Genomic DNA, 20,304 nt, shown 5'->3' with positions numbered 1-20,304 from the left:
CAGCTGCAGAACTAAAAGGCTCGGAATGCTTTATTAACTAGTGTATGCAGGAGAGCAGAAAGCAGCTGCAGAACTACAAGGCTCAGCATCCTCCATCCAGGACTGTATGCAGGAGTTTTTTGCCCACCAAAAAAATGACGTGGGCTTCGCCATATTTTTGTATGCTAGCCAGGTACAGCAGGCAGCTACGGGCTGCCCCCAACCCCCAGCTGCCTATTTGTACCCGACTAGGAACTAAAAATATAGGGAAGCCCGTTTTTTTTAATTATTTCACTTATTTCATGAAATAATTAAAAAACAAATGACGTAGGCTTCGCCATATTTTTGTGTCCAGCCAGGTACAACTAGGCAGCTGGGGATTGGAATCTGCCATAAACCAATTATATTTATATTAGAATAGAGGATCACTTGAAAACCAGAAAAAATTCTCTCTAAAACGTCACTTTTATTAATACTATTAAAATACTAAAATAATACTAAATTCTGGAATAATATCCAGAAGTAAAGACATCAACAAGTCGTGCTTAGTGATAACTAAGTAGGGTCTTGAAGGTGGACAGGGGACAAGGGGTGTGCACCGCCTACTAATTTCAATTGATATGCTGATAGTTATGAGGTGGGACAGGGGGTCTGATAATCCCTGATGTTATTCCCTACCTAACCACGGAGGTCAAAAGCACCTTAATTTTTTGGGTGCCCCCCGTTCCTCGGCGGCTAGCCCTAACTGCCCCTGTTACTACTCCTGACCCTAGCCCACCACCAAGTGGATTGTGCAGTGGTGCATAACAGTCATGTGTCAAAAGTAATACCAATTACAATAATAAACCCAAATCTCATGTGCAAATTAAGGATTTCAAATCACAGTTTTATAAATTGCCTGTATGGCTATGAAACTGGGAAGATACATGAGAAAGAGGGTCTACACAAAAGATGATGGACCTGTGGTCCTAGTACTTATCCTGCCAGGACTAACTTGATCCCGACGCGTTTCCCCCCAACGTCTTGGGGTTCATCAGGGGATATAGATATATCAAATTATCTCTAATCTGTTTAGGCCATCAATCTAAAATAGAGAGATTATCATTCCTTTTAGATAAATGCGGACATGACATATTAGTTGTCACATGACCCATGTTGAATTGCACATACCTCCTCGTTGTTTATATTCTCCATGAGATGAAGATCCTGTGTGGTCCTTATGTGGGTCCAGTTGATACTCTGTACCCCCCCATTTAGGTGCTGGAGTTACAATGAAAAGCTCCTTTCACTTAATGGTACCAGGAAGGCTCTCTAGGCAATAGGTGCCTGCAGTAACAGCCTTTCACTGTGGCATCAGGTCCATAAGTCTGATGCGCGTGCTAAATTCCTCTACTTAAGGGGTAGTGATTCCCTCCCCTAATGGTCACAGTCTACAACTTCCGTTTTCAAAACTCCCGCCTGTGGGCGGTACCCATTAGTCATACAGATTTGCTCCGAGCGTGACCAAGAGGAATCCCAGCTGGACGCTGCGCTCCACCCCTTACTTTGATACATGGGTGACGTCAGCCGGGTCCCGTGCACACACAGTGTTGGTCAGCTCGTATCCCGTACGTCCATCTGGGCGCTGCGCTCCACCCCTTACCTAGAGGCATGAGTGACGTCAGCGCCGGGGTCCCATCCACACACAGTGTCGGTCGGCCCCGCCCCCATACGCCCATGGATGAGCAGGAGCCCTGCAAGATGCCAGTATTTACCATATATATAGCAATCTAATCATAGAGCAGAAGGTTCTATATGAACAGAGCCCTGCAGGTTGCCAATTGCCAATATCTACAATAATTACAGCATTCAAATAATGAAACAGGAAGATCTGGATGAACAAGGCCCTGTAAGATGCCAGTGTTTACCATGCATATAGCATTCTAGTGATGAAGCCGGACCATCTAGACCTTACCGCATGCTGGTGATCCCTTTAATTCTAGCTTTCTATTCACGGGCCAGGATGAACAACAGGTTCATGAATCAGGGGGAACTAGATGAGCATGGGCCCTGCAAATCATCTATTGATCCCTATAGATCCAGCTGTTGACCCATCAACCAGATCGAATTGGATACACAAAGGCCCTTTAGATTTTAGGTTTATAGGCATGAACCAGGGAACTGGATGACCAGGAGCCGTGCAAGGTGTCATCTCATTTAGGAGATAAGGGGAGTGCAATCCAACATGTCATTTTTGGGGGGGGGTTTGATTAAAAACAATAAATAAGTACACCCTTCTCCCAGGTGTGTTTGCTGGAAAACGAACAATCTTCAATACAATATATCGGGGTTTTCTTATATAAGAAGAATTCCTAGGTGGGAAAGCGCCTATTATATTATATAAAACTGGTAAAACTAAGAACTTCATTCAGACCTTTGGGATTGAGTGTATCGAGCAGAAAGGTCAATTTTGCTTCCCGCTGCAGGATTCTCTTATCCCAATTTCCCTTCCTTGGGGATTTTGGTATGACCTCAATAACCTGGAATTGGATGGATTTGGGGTTACCCTGGTGGCACTGTGCCACATGTCTGGCAATAGGTGTATCTCGCCTGTGCACTATGTCCCCCAGGTGTTCCCCTATTCGTACACGAAGTTGGCGTTTAGTCTTGCCAATATAGCTCAAAGGGCACGAGCATGTACACCTGTAGACAACCCCCTCTGTCCGACAATTGGCAAAACTATTGATATAAAATCTTCTGCCTGTGGTTAGATTACAGAAAGTTTTGGTCTGGTCGATATATGGGCAGTAGCTACAGGCACCGCATCTGAATGTGCCAATTGGTTTACGGTCCAGCCATGTTCCTTCCCCTTTTTTCGGTTCAAAATGACTGTGGACCACCAAATCTTTAATTGTTTTCCCCCTTCTATAAGTAACACTTGGATGAGGGGTAATGAAATCCTTCAGATCGGGGTCTGCCTGTAATATGCCCCAATGACGCCTCAGAATGGCAAGGACTCTGTCATTCTGATCGTCATAAGAGCCTATGAGTCTTGTGCAAGATTCAGTTGCTGATTTCTCACGTGGAGTCAAGAGGTCTCTCCTGTTAGTATCCCGCGCCGACCTATAAGCTGTTTTGATGACATGGGAGGGATAACCTCTTGCTCTGAACCGGTCGCCAAGTTGCTGGGCTTGATTGTTAAATTCGCTAAGGGATGAACAGTTCCTTCTGACACGAAGGAACTGTCCCTTTGGTATTCCCTTGCGTAAGGGTAGGGGGTGATAGCTTTCCCATCTTAGGAGACTGTTTGTGGCTGTTGGTTTGCGGTAAACACTCGTGCCCAGGGTACCATCTTCATATTTCATTATTTTTGTGTCCAGAAAGGTCAAGCTATCCCCTCCTATTTCGTATGTAAATTTTAGGCCTAACTGATTGATGTTAAGTTTGGCAATGAATTCCTGAAAGGACCTTGCATCCCCCGTCCAGAGGACGAGGATGTCATCAATGTAGCGACCCCAGAACGTAATCTGGGGTCCCCATATGACATCCCCGTCCCCAAAGACCACCCTATCCTCCCACCAGCCCAGGAACATGTTGGCATAGATGGGGGCACATGGGCTCCCCATCGCTGTGCCCCTGAGCTGGTGGTAGAATCGGTTATTAAATAGAAAATAGTTTCGGGTCAGGACAAACGTGAGAAGTTGAATCACAAAGGCGTTGTGCTCCCTGAATTGATTCCCTCTCGCATTAAGATAGAATTGTGCCGCCTCTATGCCCCTATCATGTGGGATACAGCTGTACAGCTGCTCCACATCAATGGATGCCAAGATGGTATTGGCATCCAGATGTATTCCATCCAATTTACACAGTAAGTCTGTGGTATCTCTAATGTAGGATGGTTGTGTTGTAACGAATGGGCGGAGTACTTTGTCAAGATATACCCCTGGGTTTTGTCCCAGCGCATCTACCCCTGACACGATTGGGCGTCCTTTAAGGGGGTGGAATCCTTTGTGGATTTTCGGGATAGAATAAAACGTGGCAATAGTTGGAAATTGATTGTTTAAGAAAGTGTATTCATCCCTAGAAATCAGAGATTTGTCCAAGGCCTTTGATGTTATACTTTCAAGTTCTAACATAAATTCCCTAGTAGGGTCCGAGGGGAGGATAGCATATGTGACTCTATCAGATAGAATTCTGGTACACATTTTGACATAATCTGGTGTATCCATAATTACAATATTGCCCCCTTTGTCTGAGGGCTTGATTGTTATTGATTGATTTTTTTCCAGGTTAGAGAGGGCTTCCTTCTCACTAGGTGTCAAATTGGGTTCACAGCTAGTTGTTCTTGGTTTAATTTTTCTGATCTCGTCTGCCACTAATTTTGAAAAGATGTCTAGACTATTACAGTCCGTTACTGGTGGCATCTTTTTGCTTTTTAATTTTAGATCAGTAAATGGACCTATGCCAGTTGAGTTGTTATCAACTTCTGACAAGCCTGCCAGGAGTCTGACGTCCTCCAACGATTCTAAAGGGATTCCAAGTTTACGGCATTCTGCCAAATCATTCAGTCTAAAGAATCTCCTCCATCTGAGCTTTCTCAGGAAGAGTTCAATGTCCTTAATCCAGGTGAATGAGTCAAAATGTGTGGTAGGCACAAAGGATAGGCCTCTATTTAATACTAATTCTTCAGTTTTTGATAGCCTATATGCGGACAGATTGTAGATCTGATGTCCCTCCCTTACAGAGTTCTTTACCACTTCCTCACATTCCTGGGATATCTTTCCCTGAATGTATATGGGTCTCGTATCCCTAAAAAAGAGGACGGTGCCGGTGCCTGGGGTTGAGAGGAGGGAGTATAGGAGGAGGGGCCATAGGAGGATAAAGGCAATGGTGCTTGACCTGATCCTCCTGCAGTCTGGTATTCTGGGGGTCCTTGTTGGTCCCTGTTTCCCATTTGTTCCCATCTTCTTCTACCCCCTCTCTGTCTTTCCCCCCTATTCTTATTAGCCCTTGGTCTCGGGTCCCTTGGTCTACTTTCTGTGTCTGAAATATCAGAGGATGAAATGTCCCCTGTCACTGCCTGGCAATTAAAGGCTCGTTTTTGTTTAAAGTCCTCTAGGTCTCTAATGAAGCGCTTGTGCTTACGGTTTTTAATATTTTGTTGATATTTATCTATGGTGGCCTGTAGGGTCAGCTCTTTTGACTGGAACTCAGGGTCCCCTTTAAATTTTAGGACTTCTTCTCTAAGTGCGTGTAAGTTCTTCTCGGTTACTTCCAGAGTACACCTTTCCTCCTCCAACAATATGTTCATAAACCTTAGAGATGAGGACAGTGATTCCTCTTCCCACCTCTTGACAAGTTGTGGTGTCCTAGTTCTTTCAGCGGGTATAATATTGACCCTGAGTCCCCTGGGCACAATATTATGTTTAATATAATGCTCCAGTGACTGGACCTCCCACCAAGATTTAGTGTTGTTGATGTAGGCCGTTTGTAATTCCAAAAAGACTGATTTTAAATTAGGTTTACCAGTAGTTGTAGTGTCTAGGGCTTTATCTGAGAACACCTCCTCAGCTTCACTAAGCCACCTATTCGTGTTCAATGGCCCCGATAGAAAGCCAGCCATATTAAACCATAAACCAATTATATTTATATTAGAATAGAGGATCACTTGAAAACCAGAAAAAATTCTCTCTAAAACGTCACTTTTATTAATACTATTAAAATACTAAAATAATACTAAATTCTGGAATAATATCCAGAAGTAAAGACATCAACAAGTCGTGCTTAGTGATAACTAAGTAGGGTCTTGAAGGTGGACAGGGGACAAGGGGTGTGCACCGCCTACTAATTTCAATTGATATGCTGATAGTTATGAGGTGGGACAGGGGGTCTGATAATCCCTGATGTTATTCCCTACCTAACCACGGAGGTCAAAAGCACCTTAATTTTTTGGGTGCCCCCCGTTCCTCGGCGGCTAGCCCTAACTGCCCCTGTTACTACTCCTGACCCTAGCCCACCACCAAGTGGATTGTGCAGTGGTGCATAACAGTCATGTGTCAAAAGTAATACCAATTACAATAATAAACCCAAATCTCATGTGCAAATTAAGGATTTCAAATCACAGTTTTATAAATTGCCTGTATGGCTATGAAACTGGGAAGATACATGAGAAAGAGGGTCTACACAAAAGATGATGGACCTGTGGTCCTAGTACTTATCCTGCCAGGACTAACTTGATCCCGACGCGTTTCCCCCCAACGTCTTGGGGTTCATCAGGGGATATAGATATATCAAATTATCTCTAATCTGTTTAGGCCATCAATCTAAAATAGAGAGATTATCATTCCTTTTAGATAAATGCGGACATGACATATTAGTTGTCACATGACCCATGTTGAATTGCACATACCTCCTCGTTGTTTATATTCTCCATGAGATGAAGATCCTGTGTGGTCCTTATGTGGGTCCAGTTGATACTCTGTACCCCCCCATTTAGGTGCTGGAGTTACAATGAAAAGCTCCTTTCACTTAATGGTACCAGGAAGGCTCTCTAGGCAATAGGTGCCTGCAGTAACAGCCTTTCACTGTGGCATCAGGTCCATAAGTCTGATGCGCGTGCTAAATTCCTCTACTTAAGGGGTAGTGATTCCCTCCCCTAATGGTCACAGTCTACAACTTCCGTTTTCAAAACTCCCGCCTGTGGGCGGTACCCATTAGTCATACAGATTGGCTCCGAGCGTGACCAAGAGGAATCCCAGCTGGACGCTGCGCTCCACCCCTTACTTTGATACATGGGTGACGTCAGCCGGGTCCCGTGCACACACAGTGTTGGTCAGCTCGTATCCCGTACGTCCATCTGGGCGCTGCGCTCCACCCCTTACCTAGAGGCATGAGTGACGTCAGCGCCGGGGTCCCATCCACACACAGTGTCGGTCGGCCCCGCCCCCATACGCCCATCTGAAAATCATTGGGCGATATCCCACGTGGAGCACAATGACCCACGTGGGACACTTGTTCAGCCTGCCTCTTCCTCCTCCTTCCTGTGTCATGCTCTGTGCAGCAGAAACAGAGCGCAGTTGCAGTCTCAGTGTAGCACTTGGCACTTCCGGATGCTTTAATGAAAGCGCACATGCGTTCCCTATGACAGGTGGTACGCAGATGCGCTCTGCAGGAAGTGCAGCTATTTTCTGCTGCACAGAGCATGACACAGGAAGGAGGAGGAAGAGGCAGGCTGAACAAGTGTCCCACGTGGGTCATTGTGCTCCACGTGGAATATCGCCCAATGATTTTCAGATGGGCGTATGGGGGCGGGGCCGACCGACACTGTGTGTGGATGGGACCCCGGCGCTGACGTCACTCATGCCTCTAGGTAAGGGGTGGAGCGCAGCGCCCAGATGGACGTACGGGATACGAGCTGACCAACACTGTGTGTGCACGGGACCCGGCTGACGTCACCCATGTATCAAAGTAAGGGGTGGAGCGCAGCGTCCAGCTGGGATTCCTCTTGGTCACGCTCGGAGCAAATCTGTATGACTAATGGGTACCGCCCACAGGCGGGAGTTTTGAAAACGGAAGTTGTAGACTGTGACCATTAGGGGAGGGAATCACTACCCCTTAAGTAGAGGAATTTAGCACGCGCATCAGACTTATGGACCTGATGCCACAGTGAAAGGCTGTTACTGCAGGCACCTATTGCCTAGAGAGCCTTCCTGGTACCATTAAGTGAAAGGAGCTTTTCATTGTAACTCCAGCACCTAAATGGGGGGGTACAGAGTATCAACTGGACCCACATAAGGACCACACAGGATCTTCATCTCATGGAGAATATAAACAACGAGGAGGTATGTGCAATTCAACATGGGTCATGTGACAACTAATATGTCATGTCCGCATTTATCTAAAAGGAATGATAATCTCTCTATTTTAGATTGATGGCCTAAACAGATTAGAGATAATTTGATATATCTATATCCCCTGATGAACCCCAAGACGTTGGGGGGAAACGCGTCGGGATCAAGTTAGTCCTGGCAGGATAAGTACTAGGACCACAGGTCCATCATCTTTTGTGTAGACCCTCTTTCTCATGTATCTTCCCAGTTTCATAGCCATACAGGCAATTTATAAAACTGTGATTTGAAATCCTTAATTTGCACATGAGATTTGGGTTTATTATTGTAATTGGTATTACTTTTGACACATGACTGTTATGCACCACTGCACAATCCACTTGGTGGTGGGCTAGGGTCAGGAGTAGTAACAGGGGCAGTTAGGGCTAGCCGCCGAGGAACGGGGGGCACCCAAAAAATTAAGGTGCTTTTGACCTCCGTGGTTAGGTAGGGAATAACATCAGGGATTATCAGACCCCCTGTCCTACCTCATAACTATCAGCATATCAATTGAAATTAGTAGGCGGTGCACACCCCTTGTCCCCTGTCCACCTTCAAGACCCTACTTAGTTATCACTAAGCACGACTTGTTGATGTCTTTACTTCTGGATATTATTCCAGAATTTAGTATTATTTTAGTATTTTAATAGTATTAATAAAAGTGACGTTTTGGATTGGAATCTGCAGCACGGGTTAGCCCAAGGTTTCTGGGCGCCTCTGCTGCGAATTGCAATCCGCAGCCGCCCCAGAAAATGGCGCATTCATAGAAGTGCCATCATCTGGCGCTGTATCCCACTCTTCCAACAGCCCTGCTGACGGTGGCTTGCTGGGTAATAAGGGTTAATACTGGCTTTGTTTTACTATCTAGTATTAAGCCAGAGATTCTTAATGTCAGGCAAGTTTGACCCGGCCATTAAGAATCTCCAATAAAGGGTTAAAAAAAGACACCACACAGAGAAAAAATACTTTAATAGAAATAAATACACAGACACATTAGAGACTCCATGTTTATTACTCCCTCTCATCCCTCCACGATCCGGCTTTTCTGTCTTCTTTCTCCTTCAACACATGCAGCTCTACTACATCAGCGCTGCATAGGAAGAAGGCGGTGCTATTCCCCGAGCTGCTGCTTGTGAGCGGTGACTTCACCACTGACAAGCGCGTTGCTATAGCAACGGTGATCTCCGTTATCGACCGGCTGTGGCAGCCGGTTTATATCGGAACGGGGAAGCAGACCGGGAACCTGACCGCGTGCCAGAGCATGTCCCCGGTACACGGCGACACACAAACGATCTCCGCGTACTGGATAAATGCACTCGCAGGTCCTACATGACGCGTCATAGTCATGTGACCAGTCTGTAGCCAATGAGATAACAGACACGTGACTGGTCACATGGCTATTTTGATGTCACGATAGGTCCTGCATCCCTGCTGGCAGTGCTGGTTACCGGGAAGATTCAGCGATCATCAGAAGGAATAGCAGCAGGAGACAGAGTGCAGGACGCGTCTCGTGGACCGGTAAGTGTTATGGCAATGTTTATTAACTGTATGTGTACATTTTTAATGTGTTTTTATGTGTTTGTATTTGCCTCCCATTGTTTCCTATGGGTTCGAGTGGTTCGCCGAACCGGTTCGCCAAACCGAACTCGAACTAGACCTCCGTTCGATGAACCAAGCTCAAGCCGAACCGCGGCCGGTTCGCTCATCTCTAGCGGAGACGCAACGGTCTTCGGCTGGGAAAACAAAGTCAAAGTCCACAGCACTCCAAACCCTGACCGTGGACACGGGCAGCTGCACTCTCCTGTGGAGAACACTTGCATCTCCACAGGGGAAGACATTGTGGATCGTGGGCACATACAAACTCTAAAGCTCTGAAAAACAGACAAAATTCCCCAATAGAAAACTGTAATGAAGCAGAGGGAGTCACTTTGACCTCACGTCTCTTGGTGTCCATCTTTTTACACCTATTTTTAAGTGTGCACAACAATGCGGTCATCAACAGTTTTGTTCACCGTTGAAAAGACAGCCACTTCTGAACATAGGCCAAACGGAGTCCGGAGTAATTCTGCTGCCTCATTAGTGAATAGATCTGTCGCAGGATTCATCTGAATCATATATTTCAGAGATGGAGATGGAAATCCCAATGTAAGTCCACAGCAGAGCACAAGATAAATGTGAACAGATCCAAAATGTTCTTTACCCAAATCACCACCAAATAGCATTACACTTAACCCACAAAACATAAGTCCCCACTCAGGTCCGTCATTGTTTAATGGAAATGTAGGGGGCTTCCACATTACTGGTAGCACAAAGGCTCTTAAAAACAGTTATTGCTCTCCCATCAAAAAAGAAATCTAGCAAAATCTAATCCAAATGCCCCCCTCTCTTCTGAGCCCCACAATGTGCCTAAACCACAGTTAGCATCCACATATTTGGCATTGTTGTAGTGAGGAAAGCACACTTAAATGTTTGGGATGCAGATTTACAGAAGCACGAGTTGGGCACAATGTATGGACACTAAAATGTACTGGACACAATAGGACTTATTTGCAATTTTTAATTCTGCAACATTCACTGTGTTTGACACCATGGGTGATTTCCAGAGACTAAAGCGTCACTATATCATAGATAAATGCCATAGGGGTGTAATTTCCAAAATTTGGTCACTTGAGGGGAATTTCTTCTGTTCTGGCCCTTAAGAGCTTTGCAAATTGAGTCCGCAAAGTATTCTAGGAAAATCTGTGCTCCAAAAATCAAATGGCGCTCCTCTCCTCCTGAGCTCAGTGGTGCAGGCAAACAGTACTGTACAGTCACATGTGGAGTATTGCCACATTCAAGAGAAATTCTGTAACACATTATGGGGCCTTTTTTTACTTATGCCTCTTGGGAAATTGGAAATCTGGGGTTAAAACAACATTTTAGTGGTAAAAATGTAATTATTTTTTGTTCACTGCCCAATAGTATAAAATTTAGTGACACCTGTAGTGTCAATATGCTCACTGTACCCCTGGATGAATTCAATAATGGGTGTAGTTTGTGAAAAATGGGGTCATTGTTTCTGCTGTTCTGGCACCTCAGGGGCTCTGCTAATGTGACTTGGCACCTGCATACCATTCCAACTAAATCTGCACTCCAATATGGCGCTTTTTCCCTACTTCACTTTATACTGTGCCTCAAAAGTAGTTTTTGACCAAATATGGGATACTGGCATACTCAAAAGAAATTGCAAAATAAATTGTACTCTGCATTATCCCCTGTTACCCTAGCAAATTTGAAAAATTTGGCGTTAACACAACATTTTTGAGGTTAAAAATGTATTTTTTCATTTTCACAGCTCAATGTTATAAACTTCTGTGACACCTCAGAGGGTTGTAGGTACTTACCAACCATCTAGATAAATTTCTTGAGGGGTCTAGTTTCTAAAATGGGGTCACTTGTGGGGGAGCTCCAAATGCGACATGGCGTCCGCTAATTTTGCTTTCAGAAATTCAAATGGCGCTCCTTTCCTTCTGAGCCCTAACATGCACCCAAATAATTTATTTCCACCACATATAAGGTATTTGCGTACTCAAGAGAAATTGCTAAATAAATGTTATGCTGCATTCTTTTCCTGATACCCTTGTGAAAATGCAACATTTTATGGCTAAAGTAACATTTTGTGGAAAAAAGTAAAATTTTTCATTTTTTCCTTCCACATTGCTTTGGATCATGTGACGTGCCTAGAGGGTTAATAACCTTCTTGGATGTGGTTTTGAGCAGTGTGAGGGGTGCAGTTTGTAGAATGGTGTACCTTTTGGCTATTTTCTGTCACCTAGACCTCTCAAAATCACTTCAAATGTGATGTGGTCCCTAAAAAAATAGCTTTGTAAATTTTCTTGGAAAAATGAGATATTGCTGATAAGCTTTTAACCCTTCTAACTTCCTAAGAAAAAAATGTTTCAAAAATTGAGCTGATGTAAAGTGGACATGAGGAAATGTTATTTAGTAACTATTTTCTGTGATATAACTCTCGGATTTATGTGCATAAAATTTCAAAGTTTAAAAATTGCACAGACACACTTATAGGTATTGCTAGTTAGTAGTGCCTGGCTAAACAAATGTGAAACAAATTTCCGATATTTTCACAAATAAACGCAAAAAACATTGGCTTAAATTTACAACTAGCATGAAGCACAATGTGTCACGAAAAAACAAATGGCTGATAACAGAGAGTAGACGAAGAAGGGGTTCTTAATTCCGCGCTAAGGATTCAAACGGATTCAGAAGGAGATTAATGCTTCTTTTAATATCATGCACAGGTCAACGCGTTTCAGGAGTCACAGCTCCCTTCATCAGGACAACAGGCAAAGAACATCAAATTGAATCCGTTTGAGTCCTTGGCGCGGAATTAAGAACCCCTTCTTTGTCTACTCTCTGTTATCAGCCATATTTTGGGACTGCTGCCTGGACCCAGATTCTTACATGCTTGCATAGTGGTTGTGACTGGCACATATTTAATTTTCAATTTTGCTGAATTTGATGCAAAAAATGTCACAATGTTAAAAAAAATGGCAAATGATCAATCGGGCCCAATGACTAGTAGTGTGGCTACCTACAGTAGGTGGCACTGTGACTCTGAAAATCTGCGCCGGCCCGGAATACTATATTATACTGATTTTTCTAACTTTAGAAAGCGACAGAAGCTGTCAATGAAAATTATAATAGGACTGACAATATTTTAAAGCTGTTTAATTAGGAAGAAAAGTTATGTTACAACTGAATTGGCCAAATCCCTCTATTGTTTACATAGATGGACAGTCTGCTATTACAGGTGCCGCATCATTGTTATTTTTGACTTACGGAAACTTTTACTGACTTCACAACATATACATATTTAATATGCAATTTTAGAAGATATATTACTTAAAGTGGTTTTCTGGGATTAAGCTTCTTCACCCTATTAGGCAATCATTGAGTTCATCAGCATGTACTGTCTACATGGGTAGAGTCCGTACGCTCAGTGATTGGCTGCAGAGGTAACATGTGCTATAGTTGTGATGTTCAGCCCATAAACAAATACAGGAGCAGCAGCAGAGAGGCATCGCTGGGGCAAAGGAGGGTAACATCCAATTTTATTATTGCAACTTATTGTAAGCCAAAAGACTGAAAAATTTTATTCCCAGAAAACCTCTTTAATGTACCAAAAACGGAGTCCTGTGACAAAAAGTTGCAAACTACAATGTGATTATATTAATAGTAATCATAAACGCAGTAGATTTTATAACACAATGTATTGAAGACATCAGACAAAAGCCGTCAGCTCACTTTATTATTTTTTTTTAGCAGTATTTAACCCTCTGTGTAACTTAACACTAATACTTGGGGTTACTCACTTGCTGATGAGAGGAATGGCAAAGGAGGTTTCTGGGAGGCGCTGTGAGATCAGGAGCAAGAAGACAGACTGGGCAAGCAGCACAGAAATGGCCAGGGTCATCTTCTCCCCACCTGCCGGAAATATGATGTTACATACAGACTGCTCTTAGGTTCTTAGCACATACCTAAGAGCATGATGTAATTGTGCCAGCTCACACACTTCAGCCAAAGCGCTCGCTTAATGGATTCCCTGAACAAAAAATTGTTTGCCTAGTTCCTTAACAATATTTACAGCGGGTGAAATAAGTATTGAACACATCACCAATTTTTCAAGTAAATATATTTCTAAAGATGCTATTGACAAATATTCTTCACCAGATGTCAGGAAGAACCAATCAAATCCACAGAGGAAAAGAAATCGACACAGATGTCCATAAATTAAGTTATGTGTAATAATGAAAAATGGCACAGGGAAAAGTATTGAACACACTAAGGCCTCTTTCACACGTACGTGCCTCCGGTACGTGTATGGTCCGTTTCCACACGTACCGGAGACATGTACACACGTAGACCTATGTCTTCCTATAGTGTCGGACACATGTACGTATTTTCGCACGGAACGTGTGTCCGTTCCGTACATACGTGTATCCGTTTGTTTCTCATGCCGACATGTCCGTTTTATCTTCGGCATCACAGGTGTCACACAGAGCGCAATCGGGTCACACATAACACACACAGACCACACGGATGTGTTCCGTGTGACACCCATCGGAGAAAAGACATGTGTCTGCGAGAAAAAAAAACAAAACATTACTCCCCTTCTCTTGCCCTCCTGTCTCTGCCGCTGCAGTCACTTGCTGCTGACCACCGCTCATTATGCTCATTGAATATTCACTTCACTGCAGCCGGAAGCATCAGTAGCGGGGAGTTGGCAGGTCCGGGGACCGAAGATCAGCACCTCGGACAGCGACGCCAGGGACAGGTGAGTAGAAAGTTCCCGTTCTCCGTGTGTTATCACGGATAACACAGGGAGAACACATGTAGGCAATGCACACAGCACACCGAGGGCAATACGCACCTTTGACACGTCCGTGAAACACGTGCGTGATTTTTACGGACATGTAAAAGAGGCCTCAGAAAGAGATGCAAAAAGCCATGAAGAAGTCATGACATCAGATGCAATCAGTAATTAGAAATCAATCCTGCCTCTTAATGAAGAATAATATCAATTGTCTCACAAGAAACATCTCATGATGAGTAAAACCAGTGAGCTGTCTCAAGACCTTTGTAACCTTATTGTTGCAAAATGTACTGGTAGTATTGGTTACAGAAGAATTTCTAAACTACTGAAAGTTCCATTGAGCACTGTTGGTGCCAAAATCCAGAAGTGGAAAATAATTTCACCATAAACCGGCTACAAGCAGGTGCTCACTGCAAGATTTCAGACAGAAGAGTGAAAAGAATCAGAAGAGCTGTCAAAGAACCACTTGTGGAGAGCTCCAGAAAGATCTGGAATCAGCAGGTACAATTGTTTCAAAGAAAACAACAAGTAATTCACTCAACCTAAATTACTTCAACGCATGCTTAATATGGAAGACTCCACTGGTAAACTAAAAGCATGTTAGTTTACTCAACCACATTTAGACAAGCCTATGAAATACTAGGAGAATATAGTCTGGTCAGATGAAACTAAATTTGAACTCTTTTGATGCCATAATACATACACACCATATTTGGAGGCCAAAAGGCACTGTGTATCATCCCAAAAACACCACACCCATACTGAAGTTTGGAGGTGAAACAATGGCGTGGGGCTGTTTTTCAGCATACAACACTGGTAAACTTCATATGATTGAAGGAAGGATGAATGGACAAATGTCCCGAGACATTATTGATAAAAATCTGCTGCCATCTACTAGGATGATGAAAATGAAACAAGAGTGGACATTTCATCAAGACAATGATCCCAAACACATAAGCAAGAAACCTCTCAATTGGTTTCAGAGAAAATAAATAAAGCTGCTAGAATGGCCCAGCCAAACACCTGACCTGAATCCAATAGAAAATGTAAGCAGGAGAAAAAACTGTGGAGAGATATAGCGCAATAGGGTCTTATGATTATCCGTTATAAATTGTCAAGTAAATGTAATTGAATAAACAAAGCAGCAAGGACGGGGTACAAAAGTAATTAAAATATAACTTTTAATAATTCCTTTAAAAGGAATCAGGTAAAGCCTCACTTCACAGAAGTTATCTTAAAACCAAAACCGCATCACAGTCCCCTTTAGCATGTATAGGGGTACCATCAAGGCCAGGACTGCGCCTGTACAGATAACAAAACTGGTATGCTGACCTGTTTTAAGCATATACCAGGACAGCTCACCAGTAGGGCTTGGACAGCCACAGTATCAATGAAGGTCCAACAACCCTGTATTTAGAGGTAGAAGAGGATGGAATCTCACCAAATCAGACGACGGTCCATCCGCTACCAATAGAGATCCTCATATCCTCCTGGGCGTCCCAGTAGTCCTATTAATGGACTTAACACATGGTCCCCTTATAGGGATTGAGGTCCCGATGTCCCTGTTCTCCCAACGCGTTTCATATAAAAAGATAATCGTCAGGGGAGTATAAAGTCAAATATCAGTCCTTGCAACAGAAGGACAGGACAGGACATGCGGACGGCAGCAGCGGGGCTTCCAAACACTGTGCCGAAATGTAATTGAATACACTCACCTGACGGAGTTGTGACAGTCACTACACCTGTATCAGCATAAAACGTGATAACAGCAGCCCAGTAATATTGCAGTTGTAGATATAGATAAGAATGGGTTTTGAATGCCGCGCTATCACCAAGAAGCGATGTTGATTGATTAATCTATTTATTCAAGTGCAGGTCCAGTCAACGCGTTTCCGAGGTCACAGCCTCCTTCATCAGGAAAACAGAGAAAATCAACAATTTTTTGTTCTTATCTATATCTACAATAGAACATTTATGGAAGAACTAAAGCTTAGAGTTCATAGAAGCCCGCAGAACCTTCAGAAATTGAAGAGTTTTTGTGTGGAAGAATGGGCAAAAATGCAATGCAAAGCATGCGACTATTTTCTGTATACAGTAAGCGTTTTGAAGCTGTCATCTGTATAGATTGGATGAGTTGTTACCGACATCTGGTGAGAAATACATGTCAATAGTACCTTTAGACATATTCAATACTTATTTAAATTTCACCCACTGTATGCAATATCTGTGTTGGGTTCATGTGTTTTTAGTTACCGATCGCCAAGCTCTCCGGTTCCTACTGCCATTCTGATTCTTTACTCAATCTTGTGACTGCAGTTAAAGGGAATCTGTCATCAGGTTTTTGCTCCCCCATCTGAGAGCAGCATAATGTAGAGACAGAGACCCTGATTCCAGTGATGTGTCACTTACTGAGCTGTTTTCTGTCATTTTGATAAAATCAATGTTTTCACTGCTGCAGATCTAGCAGTTATACAGAGCTCATGAATATGCTGGACTACCTGACACAAAGTCAAATAGTCCTCTAATGATAATCTACTGCTGATTATACAAGGAGTTTATCAAAACCACACTAAGCAGCTCAGTAAGTGAAACACCTCTAGAAACAGGATCTCTGCCCCTAAGTTATGCTACTCTCAGGTTAGGTGGCAAAAACCTGGTGACAGATTCCTTTTAAGCTCACACAGCGTCTTATATCTGGATTGGAAGTCACTTTCTCAATGCAAGTCTATGAGAGCCTCGATGTGAGTGTCATAGGCTAAGAAGAATTGTGTTTATGAAAAGGATCAGAATGGCGCTTGGAACCAGAGAAGACAACGATTGGTAAGTGTTTAAACAAATATACACTACATTACAAATATAATCAGAAGGGATTAAGTAATAATCTATTTTCTAGTAGTGCTTCTTTAAACCTACTTCTAGCCCAGTCTTTTTGGCATTACAATTTTTTGCCCCCTTTTTCCCGTTATTTCTGCTTCTTACAATTTAAAGGGCACTTACTGTCAGCTGGCAGATAGAATACGAGATTGGCCATCAAAGCAATCAGCACGCAAGGAGCCAAGATGTTTATTATATAGAAGAGGGGTTTCCTTTTAATAACAAGGTAAAATGTGATGTCCTGGTAGTTGGTACTTTCTGGAGAAACGCTCCTATCAATGTTTTTCTTGGCTGGAATGTGGACAATCTCCCACTCTCCATTATCTGTAAAAGAGAATCACATTATATATTGTTCTAAAAAACAAAATTCTCAGTGAACAACACAGGTTCTAACCCGTTCACTGCCATCATCTGTACTCCTAATTCATATGTCCTGGGTTTCTTTGTTCCCCTTTTTCCGAGAGCTTTAACTTTTTTATTTTTCTGTCAATCTTGGCCTATAAGGGCTTATTTTTTGCAGGAAGAGTTGTACTTTTAAACAAAACCATGAATTTTACCATATAGTGTACTGGAAAACGGCAAATAAAATTGTAAGTGCATAAAAATTGCAAAACAAAGTGCGATTGCATGATAGTTTTTGGGATATTTTATTCACCATGTTCACTATATGGTAAACTGATGTGTCAGTGTGATGAATAAGGTTGGTGCAAGATTGTGGACACCAAACATAAATAGGTTTACTTTTGTCTAAGGGGTTAAAAAAATTCAGCCGTTTGTCCAAGCAAAGTGGGATATGGGCTCAGTGACAGCTTATTTTTTGTGTCTCGAGCTGACGTTTTTAATGGTACTATTTTTGCAGAGATGTATGTTTTGATCGCCTGTTATTGCATTTTTTCGCCAAATGTGCGGCGACCAAAAACATCATTTTTGCATCTGGAAATTTTTGGCCGCTACGCCGTTTATCTATCAGATTAATTGATTTTACATTTTGATAGATCGGGCATTTCTGAACACGGTGATACCAAATATATGTATATTTTTTTATTTTTTTAACCCTTTAGTTATCAGTGGGGCGAATGGGGGTTGATTTGAACTTTTATTTTTTTTTATTTTTTTATTTTTTTTTAAACTTTTTTATTTTACTAGTCCCCCTAGGGGGCTATAAGGATCAGCAATTTAATCGCTTGTTAATTTCTCCTGATCATAGCTGCACAGCTCAGACCAGGAGAAATGTTGTTCCTCTCTCTCAGCCAGCGCTCTGCCAGCTGTAAGAGGAAGTGAGTCATGATAGTGACAGGCATCATCACATGACCCTGTGCTACCATGGCAGCCATCAGCTCCCTGTGATGACGTCACGGGGCCTCCGATGGTGGCAGGGAAAGGAGATTTCTCCACTGCGGCCATTTACATCATGCAGTCACATGTTGACAGTGCAATCTAAGGACTTAACAGGCGCGAGTGGATTGTGGATCTACCCGCTCCTGATAGCCGCACGTCTGCTGTTCAAATCAGCTGACATGTGCAGGACTCACTGCTGGCTCACCGCAGCAGCCAGCAGTGATTATATTGACATGAGCCATGATGTACTCAGTACGTTCAATGTCGGTAAGAGGAAGTAAAAAAAAAAGTTAAAAAGTTGTAAAAATCTAATGTAAAAAATCTAAAATAAAAATCAGAAAAAAAAACAAAACAATAAATATGGTTAACACCATAAAAAAAAATCAGTGGACCAGTGAAGGAGTGAAGACCTGTGGTCTGGAGCTGGTGCAGCTCGACCCAGGAGCAAGACAGAAATGATCCTAGAGCCCACTGGAAATGCGCCAGACTCCTGTGGTCTTGTTCCACATACAGAATATTGGAGTGGAGGGATTTGGCCGCCGAACGGGGACCCGATCCCTAGACTAGAGGAGAAGAACCAACGTTCTCATCTGGTAACACCGGAGGCCGAAGTGACTGCAAGTGCCACATCCGCACATGAATCCACTAGAAGTTGACCATAGAGGGCTAAAGGATAGAGCTTGAAGCCACTCGACAAGGTCCGTGGACACCAGCTCAGGGCACTTTGTGCATAGGCGCGGGACAGGCGGGTGAGAAGTCAGCGCAAAAAGACAACCAGGGAAGGAATGTAAGAAAGGTGCACCGGCCTTGACCTCCAAACTACATGGGATCGGCTGGAGCCCATCACAGTGAAACCCAGCACTCCAAAGGAGGTCACTGACTAGTTGTGTTACCTTGAAACCTGCTACAGTGAGTAAAAACCTTTGAGAATGCATCCCTGTGTCACTCCCTTTTTCGCCTGTGCGTCCGACCCTGCACCTCCCCCGCCATCATCGACTACTACTCCCAACAGCCCTAGGGCCCAGCTCTACCTGTGGAGAGCTACACCATCCAAGCTTCGTCACCATCTACTCCAGTGGTCCCCATCCCGCAGCATCAGCTATCTCTGGCAAAGTACCACAGGTTGCATCACAAAAGACTACTTTTATTCCCTTGTAAATAACTCCCATTTAACGACCACCACCGGGGTGATGGAATCGGGCCCTGCCGCCATGACATCCCCAGAGAGCAGAGGAACCGCGGCCCGGTAACGTGTAACCCCCATGGCCCCGGTGGTTGCGTCAATAAGACTTGCAAAGTGATGCAATACTCAACCATGGGTAGAAAATAATGCCTGGTGCTGGTAGTCCCAGAGGTCCCCATGCATATCGTTGCTTGCAACCACGGCTTTGTCAGGTGTCAAATAAAAAAGTCTATAGCTCTCAGAATACAGCAATGCAAAAACCTTTTTTTCTATGAAATTGTTTTTATGGTGTATAAGCAGCAAAACAAATAATAAAAAGAAAAAAATGGTGTACCATTGTAATCATACTGACCTGAAGAATAAAGTTTGTCATCACTTTTACGACATGGTGAATGGTGTAAAAAAAAAAAAAAAAAAAAAAAATACTGAATTGCTGTTTCTTTTTTATTCTGCCTCACAAAAAGTGGAATAGAAAGTGATCAAAAATTATGTGGCCCAAAATAGTGCCAATAAAAAAGGCCAACTCATCCCGCAAAACACAAGCCCTCACATGATTCTGTCAGCAGAAAAGTAAAAAAAACTATAGCTTTCAGAATTCAGTGATGCAGAAAAACCTTTATTTTGTAAAAAAAAGCGTTTTTAGTGTGATAGTCGCCAAACCAAAAAAAACCCTATATAAATCTGGGATCGCT

At 43.2% G+C, this 20,304-nt stretch overlaps 1 protein-coding gene across 1 annotated transcript in view; it reads right to left on the bottom strand.

Annotated features, from left to right (window-relative positions):
* CHRND (cholinergic receptor nicotinic delta subunit) overlaps positions 1–20,304 on the bottom strand; it is an 80,586-nt gene that overhangs the window by 26,021 nt on the left and 34,261 nt on the right. The window contains exons 7-8 of the mRNA XM_075338495.1: positions 17,215–17,415; positions 13,217–13,328 (exon numbers count right to left, since the gene is read on the bottom strand). Of these exons, the coding sequence (XP_075194610.1) occupies positions 13,217–13,328; positions 17,215–17,415 (313 nt within the window). The remainder of the gene's footprint in view (positions 1–13,216; positions 13,329–17,214; positions 17,416–20,304) is intronic.

This window comes from Anomaloglossus baeobatrachus, chromosome 3 (assembly GCF_048569485.1).
Source record: "Anomaloglossus baeobatrachus isolate aAnoBae1 chromosome 3, aAnoBae1.hap1, whole genome shotgun sequence".
NCBI classification, from domain to species: Eukaryota; Metazoa; Chordata; class Amphibia; order Anura; family Aromobatidae; genus Anomaloglossus; species Anomaloglossus baeobatrachus.
This window is presented reverse-complemented; position numbering and strand designations above follow the sequence as displayed.